Below are 13566 nucleotides of genomic sequence, written 5' to 3'. Positions count from 1 at the left end.
ATATTGGTGGCTTCCTTAACTTTTGGCTGAATGTGATCATTCGTAAGGCTTTAGTTAAAAATAGGATTTATTATGTTGACAACACAGCTTTCAGAAAATCAAACATTTGAGGATTTTTTCTTTGTTGAAGCAGATAAACCTGGCAACATCCCCAGCGGCAGCTCATTTGATCAGTCGAGCCCAGAGTGGGAGCTCTGTTCCGGTCTGCATTGCCCAACAGGCCGTTCTGCTGGGAAACTCCTCCACACCCACACTCACCGCCAGCCAAGCACAGATGTATTTACGAGCTCAGATGGTAAATCCTCTTACACACGCACAACCACAATTACAAATGTGCTTTCTAAATAAAGACTTGTTGTATTTAAATGTTTTTACATAATGCTGATTACAATGAGCATAGATTAAACATAAGCCGTTTTATTTGATTAAACATAACCCATTTTTTATTTTATTACATTTTTGCTTCAATATAACCTACTTTCTTAGAGGATGATGGAATCTATGTATGTATGTATGCCTTGGATTTGAAATACGGCACAGCTACAGCTCTTTCAAAAAACCCAATAGTCAGAGTCAGGATGGGAACTGATTGGCAATAAATGAGCTGTTTGAGATCTGCCAGAATTCGAAATGAAGTCCTTTCAGCACTATCACAACTGAAATGGCTCAAGTACTTTCTCTGATGTCAAATTTGATAGCCTAGTATTCGTTATTTAAATCATACATTCAGATAAAGCAACCATTTGTGGTGTGATTTCCAGGCACAGCAAACTAATCTTGTGCAAGTAGCTAGGAGCCTAGGACGAGCTGTTCCGTTGTCCCCTCAGCTTATCTTCACCCCAACTGCCTCAGTCACAGCAGTTCAGTCAATCAATACGCCACCCATCAGTGGACAGGTAATCCTAACATACACCAGCCTGACTTACAGCACATCTATACCATATATCATTTTTTGCCACACCAAAATCTCTTTTATCTCTCTCCGCTTAGGTGCAGAACTTGGCTCTCCGTGGCCAGCAGGGGGTGCTCACTTCCTCCATCTCTCAGTCTCAGTTACAGAGACTAAATGTGAAACAGTCCCCCGGGGCGTCTGCGCAGATTACTTTGACTAGCCAGCAGGTGGCCCGACTGAAGAGTTCTGGAACGGAGCCGAACCCTCAGGGAGCTGCTGTAAAGTGCTGTCCTGCCGAAACGCCCTTAGAGACTGTGGGAAAAAACGTCAAAACCAGTGACCTCACAACACGGGAGCTGAACTTGTGTCCCAATGTGACCTCAGTGGCGGGCCATCCTCTCATCAGCACAGGTAGGCCATCACTGTCCGGTTGCTGTATGTCTTAACCAGGGTTATTATAGTTAACTAAAAACGCAGCCTACAACATTTTTGTTTCTTGAAATAAAATAAATTTTAACTAAAAATAATAATAATAAAACATTTTATTTCAGCTATAGGAAGCCAAGGAAGGCAACATTTCTCATTTTCATTTAGCTTAACTTGATGTGTTAAGATAGCTAAAGCTAAAATAAAACACAAAAATTTTAAAGTTGAATATAAATGACAAAAACACAACAAAATTCCTAAAACTTTAAAATTAAATTGAAAACAGAAAATATAAAAACAGAGTAGGCCTATTAATGAAACCATAATGGTATCCACCTTTTTATGCGCATAATATTGCATTAAAAAGACATATAAAGCGCTAGATGGAAATGCCAAGTTAAGCAAACAGTAAATGCGTTTAATTGAGGCTGATACATTTGTATCCAATAAGAAGACATGCTCATAAACTACGATAGAAGAAACAAATGTACCGAATAAATCCCTTGATGCGCAATAAAAACCTTTCGTGACTTTGCCAGTGTATGTGATTGGACTAACCAGTGGACCAGTTTCATTGCCCAACATCTCAAATGTTTGATTTAAATGCATGAGCTAAAAATGAGTCTTCAAAATGATTTGAAAGACAGACCTTCCCAAAGACCAGGCATCCGAACGCAAGACAACATGACAGATCTATTATTGCGTTCCGTCCGCATGGTCTGATACGCAAGTCATTCACGGTGTAGGAAAAAAGAGCCACAGTTTCTTCCCCGACTGCAGCAATTTCCATTTTTATTGCTGATATTTTGTGCCAATTACCCAGGAAATGACAATGTTGTATTATACATGGGATGGAAACGCTGCTTTATTCACAATTGTTTTATGCGATTTTCCAATTTTGCGCATACTGTAAGTTAAATTCGCAACTTTGGATGGAAATATAGCTATTGATACTAAAATAACACTGGTCTAGCCCTAACATGCAAGCAGCGAGGGAAAGTGTCTACTGTCTAGATGTCTCACTAATGGAGGAGTGAAAGCAAAGAAACTAGAAAACTTCAAGTGAGAGGGACATCTGGCCTTGAGCATTAAACAGGGTGTCGGGTTGCAGTCTTGAGGTGCACACTGGGCAGTGTTTTACGATAGCACACCAGCTTTGTGTGCATATGTGACTGGTGGGATTCTCTATTTGTTTGCGCCCTCCAAAGTCAGGCTTCTCTGAAAAGATATTATCACGGAGACAGATGTTCAGCTTTTTTGGTTCAATGTCACATTTTACCCCATATGCTAGTAAAGTGATATGCTGGTAATGTGGTCCATGAATATCTGCCATTCATGTAGTCATATAGGCTACACTAACAATTTATTAATATTACTGTATTGCATTCTCCGTAGGCTACTGTAATGTTATAAGTTAATTGTAAGCAATTATTGAGTCATTTTACCATGGATGCATGTCACTTGCGTAATTAAACTAATCAGCATAGGTCAATGGTGGATACTTATCTGAACATGATTATTTTTCCTAGTTTTACATTAAGATTACCTTTGCCGTCATCTAACACTCACTTACTGTAAGTTTTTCTTTAAAAACACTAAATCAGTTACACCTATAACGTATCTTTAAAAAACACTGCTCTGCTTCATTATCTTTTCGAACACAAGAATATGTCCTGTGTAAGCCTTCAGTAGACCACTTCAATCTGATACAAATGGAAACCATGAGTGGGCTAATGTGTTATTTGTGGGTGTGGGTTTCTATGTACGTGGTAAGGTCCTGACCATTTCCTGTCATGAAAGCGTGACAGAGTGGGTTCAAGCATCAATATACACACAGAACAGCTATAGACGAAGCCAAAGAAACCACTGGAGCAGTGAGAAGGGTCAGTACTTACTGGCAACACCATCCATCAGTATGTTTTTCTTTACACATTCATTGCTTAACAGTTTCGTGGACCTACAAATAGCAGTTTAAACATCACCCAGTTCCTGTAGCTCATAAATGAAGACATGTTATTATGGTAAATCTTGGTGGATATACAACATTTAGAGAGGAAAAAACTATAAAGAGACCAAATGGTAAATGTTAATGCTGTGTTGAATGGCTCACTCTCGTATTAACCGTGTTTTCTTCATAAGGAATTCATTAGGACATAGCCAGGAGCATGAAACTCACAACTGGAAAGAAACCTAAAAAAGACCAGACCTTTTTTTGGAGTGACCACTGCAGAATTGAAGTGTTGGGTTTTAATCAAGGTTGAGATTGTGGACCTACATATTCTTTGATCGGCTGTAATGAACAATGGTTTGGAGAGTTTTTCCTTCAGAGATAAATAACGTGTGTACATGAGCGGAGACCACCCCCTTCACTTTGGGACTGGAACCAATTTTTAGTGAGAGGAAAAAAAGCTTCTGCGCTTTTTTAAAAAACTGTTTAGGTGGTAATGTCCTAGACCAGGATTCCTCAAATCTTGCCATATGGGGCCAATGCACAGCCGAGTTGGGGTACGTTTTCACAACAACGATATGCCTAAAACGGAGATGTTTTTCCTTTGAGTTTTTCCGTGTACAGACGACGTTTGTTTGAGGTATGGGGTTTGTTTACACGGAGACCATTTTCAAAAACGTGCACTTTTACGCTTACGTTCTCGGGCACCCAAAACGCTGTTGTTGTTAGCCATCACCGTATTACTAAAAACCTCATATTTCTGCATACATTAGTGAAATTATGAAAAATACTTTATGATACTGAATGTCAGGACAAACATAAATGGAATTCTTTTTGTTTTTACTGGTGTTTGAAGTAGCACTCACTATTGAAGCTGGGTAAATGCTATCCTTCAGCACTTATCCCTCAAAGGCCAGGAAGTTTTGCAGACGTTTTCTTTTCCTTTTTTCTTTCTTTTTTTTTGTCATATTGAACTGTGCTGACAAATGGCAGCAGTTAATTATTTATCAACACAGGTGGAACTTGAACCAGAATGTGGTCTTCAATGCTCAAAGAAAGCCCTGCATCTGTTTTTGCTATTCTATAAATGCTTTGAACTTATCAGGCTGTTGGGGAGGATGTGTAAATATGGCACACTATCTAATATTGTGTTCATTTTGAGCACAGAACACCACATAAATGATAAAAACACACACTCCCACAACCTCTGAACAGACTCTCTGTTTGTTTGGAGGAATTTGATATCAAGACCATGGCGTTTGATCTCTTGTCTTGATCACAAGTTGTTTCTTTTCTGAGAGAAAACATGGCATGAGAATGACATTTTCTTGAGTAATAATGCTCATCAATCTCAACCGTGTCCTGCAACATGTTATCATGTAATAGTGTGAATAGCTTAAGTCCAAGTAAAACTGGTCCTTCATTGTTCAGCCTATTAGAACAGAAAGTATGAACATTTTAAAATGACTCACATCACATTTAAAGGTCCTGCACAAATTAGGCTGACATTCCTTAGGCTTAGTGTTACACAGCAGAGGCTGTCAGAGTATGTCTAACTGAAGGTTACTTAGAGCCATTTGATTAATCAAGGTCATATGGCCTTCACGAGTGGATGAGTAGAGCTGTGCTTTATACAGTTCACATTCCAGTTCAGAAAGCTGAACATACAGTATATATATACTGTATATGTGTGTGTGCTGTTAAATTTTTGTTATCGAGAGGAATTTATGTACAACAACCAACAGTTGCTGTTAGAAGCTTGATTAAAAGTACCAATTATGTGGACAATTTGATGGTGAAATTTGTATTACATATTCATCATGCCCTATATCTATGCTCTATGTCTGCTGATTTCACGCAGCCGCCATTTTGAAATTGAAAGCGAGGCTCCGATGGGAAGTACAGATAGACAACAATGCCTTGGACTACCAACCTGCAGTTTACACTATTGGGTGCTGTTAATATCCAATATATAGGATATGTATATAGTTCGTTCCTGCTTCTTTTTTTTTACATTCTGAATTATATATAAAAAATACTTTTATTTATAAATGAATTTCACTGTATATAGTTTAAAGGATGAAAAGAAATATATGTGCATTTTTAGAAAAACTAATTTCTATATTAAAAACAAAAATACGCCATCGCATTTGCGACTCACCTATGATTAAAGGCTACACTTATGGTTTTCTTTCCACCGGAGCGATTTCAAAATGGCGGCTGCGTGAAATCAGCGTTTAGTGTAGCTGATTTATCATACTGTGAAATGAGTGTCACATCAACCATTAAATAAATTGTCTTCTGTTATATTTATTCCAGCATATACCCAAATTCAGACCCATCAGCTGCTCCAGCAGCACAAGCATCAGTTTGTGATACAGCAGCAGCCTCAGATACTGCAGAGAGGTCAAGCTCAGCTCTTAGAAGCTGCCACCATTCATCCTCACACAGTGCAAGCTGTGGCCATTCAGCCTGCCCTGCCAGCTCAGCCTCAGCAGTGCCCTATCCCTTTGCTGCCCAAAGTGCCTGTTACCTGCCAACAAGCCACCATCTTCCATTCCACTACTGTGAGTCAGCAGGCACTTGCCCAGAATGGACAGTCGCCCATGCCGAGCCACAGCAAAGCAGCACCTCTACAGCTTACTGCAGTTAATGTCCAGATCCAGCCAGTTCAAACTCAAGTAAGTGAATTGAACATCTTGTATTTGTTTGTATCTTTATTTCAATGTATCCTAATTGTATTAGTTTCACTTACTCCTTATTCTGACCTTGTCCTGTTCTGACTTTAATTCCAGCTGGAAGTAGACACACTGGGTGTGTCAGATAAGGACGACCCTGATCCTCTCGAACCGCAGCGCCTATCCATAACAACACAAGTGCCAATCCAGACAGAACAATCCCATTCAGTCACAGAAAACATAGAAGGTACTGATTCATTTATTATTTGTTTCATTTCCATGACTTTCGTTTATTTTGTCGGTTCAAAAGGGGTAAATGTTGTAAAATGTTTTTTTTTCAATTTAGCAATATCTCCAAGCGCTGTCTGTGTTTTGATTTAGACAAATATATATATGGCTCCCTCTGATTTTATCCTAATACTCTAAATATAATCAGTAACTTGGATATATATATATATTAGTGCTGTCAAACGATTAAAATATTTAATCACGATTAATCGCATTAATGTCATAGTTAACTCGCGATTAATCGGCTTTGAGTGGATGACGAGCGCGAGACGTCAAAATGGACCAGGACGCATGCCGCGTCCTGTTGCAAAAGCATGTGAAAAAACTACAAAGTTTGCTAGGACAAAAAGACAGTTAATCGCGCGATAAAAAAATTAACGCCATTAAAATGGGTTTGCGTTAACGCCGTTAATAACGCGTTAAACTGACCGCCCTAATATATATATATATATATATATATATATATATATATATGAACAAAAAAAGACAAATAAAAATTCAAGAAAAAAAAGCAAGAGGAAATATTCCTGCAGCCATCTTGGTCTAGACAGACAACTACGTCACCACCATCTGTAGGTTTTCCAGTCACTAAAACACAAAGGCCAACTACGCGAGCTCCCCCTCAAGCGGAAGAGTAGATCTGTCACACCCCCAGTGTCTATTGTCCAGTCGAAGCACTTGCGAGAGTGTGACAGGCAGCTTCTGCTATAATTAGGGGCGAGGGTCTGAGCTCCGTTGTTCTGGCTGGGACGTCGAAATAAAGGTGGACTCACTCTGGCTGTCTGGCAGGTGTGACGGAGACCTACCCTCTCAGACGTTAAATTATGAATGATGATAAACTGCTCTTTTATGAGCGAAAATGGCTTGAGGCATCAGAGGACTTGAATCATAAATCATGTCATATTTTATTGTATCATTCTGATAATTGTGCGTGATATGATCATAGTGCATTCATAAAAGTTTTAAAGCATATTTTGTTTTAGATGAAACAAATTTAGTGTTTTTTTATGAGTAATATTAAAAAAGCATACACTTCAATTGGCCAGTTTCACGTTCACATATAGGTGAGTCACAGAATTATTATGTTTCAATAGCTTGCAATAGATGTAATTGCTTCAGACGTTGACACTGCTGTGCAAGCTTGGGTTTAGCTTACGATACTTATACTCCATTGTGTTTCGACTCCCAGCTGCTGAGTGTGGGACATGGGAGTGGTGTTGTATATCTTACGAGCGATAGACTCACTATACATGCCCCCTGTGCTACCCTGAGTCTCCTTTTGTCCCTGAGGAACCCAAGACCCTCTTATCGAAACTTTTGTGTCTGCTCTCAAGACGAGATAATCTTACAGTTAATGCAGGGTAGAGCTTAAAAAAATGAGCTAAAAACTGTTTTTCCCAGTTGTATTGGAGATAAATAATAGTGTAGATCGATTAGTTTAAAAGACAATTTTATTTGCAAAATGTTTTATTTTCTAAGGAGTAATTCATGTTTGCTTTTTGCATTCATAATTTGGTCAAAACTTTCAGTTCAGGTGGACTTTAAAGAGAATTACACTTTAACACTTAAGTCCACATGAACTAGAAGTTTTGACCGACTTAATTTCAGTATTGTGTCAAATATTAATTCTGAAATCTGAAGGAAATAGAGGACGAGGCTTGATTTTAGTGTACCTCTTCACAATCTCTAGCTTGCAGCAGACTGAAGTCATCAGAGAACAAATGCTATTTCAGAGTGGAAGCAGACTTTGACTAAACATTATGAAGACCAACACATTTTTCCCCCTGTGGATTGGCTTGCATGGATTAACTGTTCACAAGACCAGTAATGTTTGCTAACAAAGTAGCCTAAATAAAGTAAATTTTTTATTCATGCAGACTTGGTGCTTTAAATACAACGTGGCATTCTTTTTGGTCAATGTTATCATTATTTTGAGGGTACAAAGAATTGGAAAAAAGTTTAGGAACCTGTTTGTTTAAACACATTTTGAATGCAAAATTTGATCTAGACCTGGCTAAATCATTGGGTTACTAGTATCACTTTAATTTGTCTTATAATTGATGACGCTTACATCATTGATTGTTACTTTCTGGTTTATTACTGAAGCTGGTTGAAACAATTGTATTGTATAAAGCACTATAGAATAAAGTTGGCTTGTCTTCACTTTATATAGCCTATGCAACGTGCCTAAGAAACAGTAGTATGGTACACTTTGTCGAATTACATTATATTAAACTTAGTTATCTTAGAAATAAATGTTTTTTTTGTTTTCATTTTCAGGCTTTGACCAATTTCATTTATGAACATGTCAAAACTTTTGACAGTCCAGTCAAGTAAAAATTCAAAGAAAGATATTTCTAATAATTAATAATTCAAGATATTGCTTCTTGTTCATTCATTACATTAGAAATGAGACATTACAGTCCAGCATATTGCAATGTGGCATTCCATGCTGCTGGTAAAAATAGTAGTATGCAATTCCAAAGATAGACATGGAGTAGCCTAGTAGATGCTCTTTCTCTGCCTACGTGCGCCTGTCATGGAGCCGCTCGCTAGTTTTAACCAATCACGGAAGGCCTCTGTGCTAAATATGACCTGCTATTGGACACAATTCCAAGCGCGTGGGACCAATCGGAGCGGCGCAATGTTTCCTATTCAGTTCCTCCATACAAAGGGGATTAGAGAGTGCGGCCCCGTTGCTCACATTAAGGGAATCGCTTAGAACAAACAAATCCACGAACACAAAAAAGTTTGGATCGGTTAATTTGTCGTGCTGCTTTGTGTATTACACCAGTGGATTATGGAAGTATACTCGGAAGCGTTGGAATGATACATTCACTTTAGTGTTTTCCTCTTTTGGCGCTTGAAAGTGTAAGTAAAGAGTGCGTGAGCGGAACAAAGGCGTGTGCTGTTGACAATCACCAGGACGCCTGTGCGTGAGCGTTTGTCTCCAGTGTGAAACCCTGCCAAATGTTCGGGATATAAAGTTACAAAGTTGCTCGCTACTTGTTCTGGGACGGTGGGGTGCGATCTATTGGTTCTTTTAGTATTGTTTGAATGCGAGTGTTGAGCCGTTTTGAAGAAGCATGGGAGTAATGCTGTTACAGTACATGCAAAACGGGTACTAGTAATAAAAAAAAACAAAAACAAAAAAAACTTCTGACTTTTACCTGAACATTTTGTTGTATCTTAGTAACAGACGCATATCTTTGCATAAATCAGTTTTATTGTTTGCGTTAACCAGACATTACTGGTCTGTTACAAATAAGCAAGTGGTTGCAGGTGTGTTTTATTCACATGCATTTATAGTCCAATATAACACAACTACATGTGAACAAATAATGCAAGAGTAGTTTATACATTTAACATGTATAATGACGCAGTGCCCGATCTTCTAATCTTTCATGCGTATATGAAAACACAAGGAGACCCATGAGTGTTATGGAGTAGCATGAATGAATCGTCAGAGCACCGGTTCATAAAACCGTTCTAAACGATTCTCCAATAACCAACAACGAATATCAGAAATGCTACAGATAAAGGATACTGTAAATAGATTTATTACGCGGTATGATAGTATTATAAAAGCTTACGAAACTTTAATAAATAGTATTATACAAGCTTACGAGTTTTAATAAATAGCATTTCTTATTCATCCAAATAAATGGATTTTGCCATAGTTTAATAAACTTCCTGTTTTATGAAATTACTATAAACACCAATGTTATTAAAATGCAAGGAACGTTGTAAACTAAACAACAGTGTATCTAGATGTCTTTTAAAGCGGTTAGAATGTCAGTGTGCACGCGATGACGTAAAAAGATCACTGAATCGGATCTTTGGAATGAGCTAAGAACCGATTCGCGTGTCCCTGATTGAGACTGTTGTGTTCATTTTCAGCAGGCAGAGTGAATGTGAAGGCAGGTGTGGGTTCACCTCTAGCCATGACCTCTGGCAGCGGGAACAATGCGCCCACGGTGACCGGCAGCGCTCCGCAAAATGGAGAGAGTAAACCGCCGCCACAGGCGGTAGTAAAGCCCCAGATCCTCACGCATGTCATCGAAGGATTCGTGATTCAGGAGGGAGCTGAGCCTTTTCCCGTGAGTGCTGCTTATTTCAGTCCTTCTCGTCTGCTTGTTTACGTTTGCTGAACTTGTTTTGGTTTCCCTCATAATAATGTATCTTAGTTTAGTAAACAATAGTGTTTTAACTATATATAAAACCAGATAATTGCTTGTATTATGTTTAGAAAGATGCCAAAAGCCTAAATATTATCATTACTGCAGTTTGTGTTACAATAGTAACACTGTCCATTTTTAGGTACATTTTAAACGTAGCTATCATGCTTCCATGTATATCAGCTGCCAATTTAAGTCGACCCGCTTGCTAGTCATTTTCACTCAACTCCACGTGTTGAAGCCGATTTTGTCGTTTTACTCACACTCATGCCATATTAAACCAGTATGCCTACCAAAAAAATAAATAAATCAAAAATAGAGTATAAATAAGAAATCTTTAAAATATGAAGTCAATTTTAAGTCATTGTTATTGATTATTAAGTGGCACACTTCCCTCTAGTGGACAATGTATACCACAGTTTTTACTTGTAGCCACATACTTTGGTTGAAGTTTTAATAGTGAGCAAGCACATATCCCATATATGAGTACATTTGAGCATGCAGAATATGTCCTTTTGTAGTATTTTTTTTTTTTAATGCTACACCTTGTGGATCTATCCAGGTTGAACGTCCGTCCTTGCTGATCGAGAATTTAAAGAAGCAGAAGCAGTCTCAGACCTTTCACAATGCAGACTCTGAGATGGAGGACCTCTCACAGCAAGGTAAAGAATTCCTTTAATGGAGCAACACACTACATGACTATTCTGCCTGATTTACTGTCTGGACAAGTCGACGTTAGTTGCTGAAAGTCAGAGCCTGTCTTCAGATCTGAGTTAACAGATTTTACTGAAAATGAAAGAAGACAGAAAAAAGTTTGTTTTCCCACTGTTTTTAATCGACTATGATTCCATCCAATCAACGTGTTTTTAATATTTCAAGTCGATTTTAGAGCACATTGTTTAAATTTGTCATGCATCTCGCAAACGCATCGTTTGTTGCATTTGGATCGACTTGAAAGGTAGTGTGTGATCCTCGGTTGTTTAGTGTAGGATATCCAGTTTTTCTCATTTACAAAGTCGGCAAGTGTATGATGCCTCGTGTTTTCAAATCAGTTCAGATTTGAAAAGTCATGATGTGTATTCCAGCCTTTAGTCACACACCTGATGGATCGCTGATGCTCAGACTGTTGTCCAATCAGCTAATAATGTTATTTTATAGAGCTGCTGAATAATCAGATCGCCGAGCCAGTGCTGGCATGTGAATTCTGTGGGAATCTAGACTTCGCTTTTAACTTCAAAAGATCCAAGCGGTTTTGTTCTACGGTGTGTGCTAAGAGGTATGTGGATCCTTCTGAAGCCCACAAATCATTTTAGATTTTATATAAGAGTTTTATGTAAACGCCTGATTGAGTGGTTGATTTACTGGTTGTCTTATTTTTCAGGTACAATGTTGGATGCACAAAACGAATGGGACTTTTCCCAGGAAAATCAACCTCGGAGAGCCCAAAGAAACCAAAAGCCTCCAACGCCAATCATCAAAACAGCAGCACGGATATCAGGAAACGGGTAATGCCCCTTTTTTTTTATCTCTCTCTCTCTCTCTCGCTATTTCATTGCAGTGTCCCATTAGGATTGTCTTTGCAGAAATGTGCTTAGTTGTTTCGCTTGTTTTCTCACAGAATCCAAGGGTTCGAACAGCCATGGGAGCGTCTCTGTCGTCCCCGCACTCCTCTCATCCATGTCATGGTGATTCCAGCCAGTGCTCAGACATGTCCAGTTACGAAGAGCCTATTTCGCCACTGTCCAACTCAAGCTATGGAACCCAAAGGCTTCCGAACAAGGAAAGATTCGATGACAGTAGAGACTTCCCTCTCCTCACGCAGCACTTCCTGGCCAGCGACCCCGCCAAGTGGAACGTCGAGGACGTTTATGAATTCATCTGCTCTCTGCCAGGTAGCTATTATCATATTCTGTTGCTTTTTGGGTCAAAAATCTTTTGGGTCAAAAATCTTCTCTTTTGCGCCAGGCTGCCGAGAGATCGCAGAAGAGTTTCGCTCTCAGGAGATCGATGGCCAGGCCTTAATGCTCCTCAAAGAGGATCATCTCATGAGCACCATGAACATCAAACTGGGTCCCGCACTGAAAATCTTTGCCCACATCAGTATGCTCAAGGACTCATAGCCTTTCCCACAGCTCCATCTGGTTTGGAAAGGACACCCTATCACCTCTGCACTGGTTTTTCTCATCCCATTGTGGCTTTGGGTCCTGGGGATTGCTGCTCCTCAAAACCGCAAACGTGTGTACAGTTCTCGTCACAGTTGGACGATTTCATCCCTAAAGCGTGATGACGTGACTTGATTACAAATCTCTTTGTGTATTCAGCTGTGCCAGGCCTGGGAGGGGGTGACAATCCATCATGTCAAGAAGACAAGCACAAGTACTTTGCCATTTGTGCAAACAAATGTTCATCGTATAGTCGCATGCGGACAGGTTTACAATATTTTCTGTTTTGTACTGGACTTGTGATTTGTCTGTCATAAAGTGATCGTTCTGGTTCTCACTGTCACAGCAACGTGTGATGTTTGGTTAGCCAAGGACAATGTTGTACCTTTAGCCTTGCAGTGTGCCATCATTTGTAGGTAGTAAACTGTTCAGGTTTCTTCATCTCACAGGATATTACTTAGATCACATGATATTACATCAGATTTTTGTACTCAAATGTTGCATTTTTTTTACACTAATTCACAGGTATAATGGGAATTAAAACTTTGACTCTCCAAGATGTGCCTAATATTTTCTAAATATCCCAAAGATTAAACACGCATCATGCTTTTTTAGTTCAAGTGAAAACCGTATTTTTAAAACACATTTCTAAGCATTCAGGTATAAGGACTGAGGATACCACTTTACATTTAAGTTCTGAACCCATCTTTGGTATGATCTGATGAACTGTGATCATTTTTCATACATTTCTTTAGCCCAACCATCAATGAGTGCCCTCATGTTTGGAAAGCTAGTGCAGCTTGTTTGTATTTTTACTCATCATTTGATCAAATTTCTGTATTTATTAAAAAAGCAAGTCTCCGATTCTGTTTTATATTTGAAAATAAAACTGAGAAAACATTGAATTTGTCATTATTGTTTTTCCAAAGAATTAAAACCTTACAGATCATATCGCAGAGCATGTGGATTTATTTTAACTCATAAATGTCAAGTG

General features: G+C 38.8%; 1 protein-coding gene across 7 annotated transcripts in view; it reads left to right on the top strand.

The window, feature by feature from the left end:
* phc2a (polyhomeotic homolog 2a (Drosophila)) overlaps window positions 1–13472 on the top strand; it is a 35556-nt gene extending 22084 nt beyond the window's left edge. Inside the window, exons 5-15 of one of the 7 annotated variants that reach the window (XM_039652582.2) lie at window positions 134–295; window positions 762–896; window positions 991–1303; window positions 5586–5947; window positions 6062–6191; window positions 10133–10332; window positions 10973–11072; window positions 11569–11686; window positions 11792–11915; window positions 12029–12302; window positions 12376–13472. In XM_039652582.2, coding sequence (XP_039508516.2) covers window positions 134–295; window positions 762–896; window positions 991–1303; window positions 5586–5947; window positions 6062–6191; window positions 10133–10332; window positions 10973–11072; window positions 11569–11686; window positions 11792–11915; window positions 12029–12302; window positions 12376–12530 — 2073 coding nt within the window. In that variant the 3' untranslated portion in view covers window positions 12531–13472. Of the gene's footprint in view, window positions 1–130; window positions 296–761; window positions 897–990; window positions 1304–5585; window positions 5948–6061; window positions 6192–8886; window positions 9104–10132; window positions 10333–10972; window positions 11073–11568; window positions 11687–11791; window positions 11916–12028; window positions 12303–12375 lie in introns of those variants that run through there. The other 6 variants (XM_039652583.2, XM_089124702.1, XM_039652581.2 and 3 more) reach the window with 6 other exon arrangements.
* Window positions 13473–13566: the final 94 nt, after the last annotated feature.

The sequence above is a fragment of the Pimephales promelas genome, chromosome 20, assembly GCF_988280905.1.
Source record: "Pimephales promelas chromosome 20, fPimPro1.hap1.1, whole genome shotgun sequence".
Lineage (NCBI taxonomy): Eukaryota > Metazoa > Chordata > Actinopteri > Cypriniformes > Leuciscidae > Pimephales > Pimephales promelas.
Note: the sequence above shows the minus strand (reverse complement) of the source record. Positions and strands in the feature narration are given on the sequence as shown.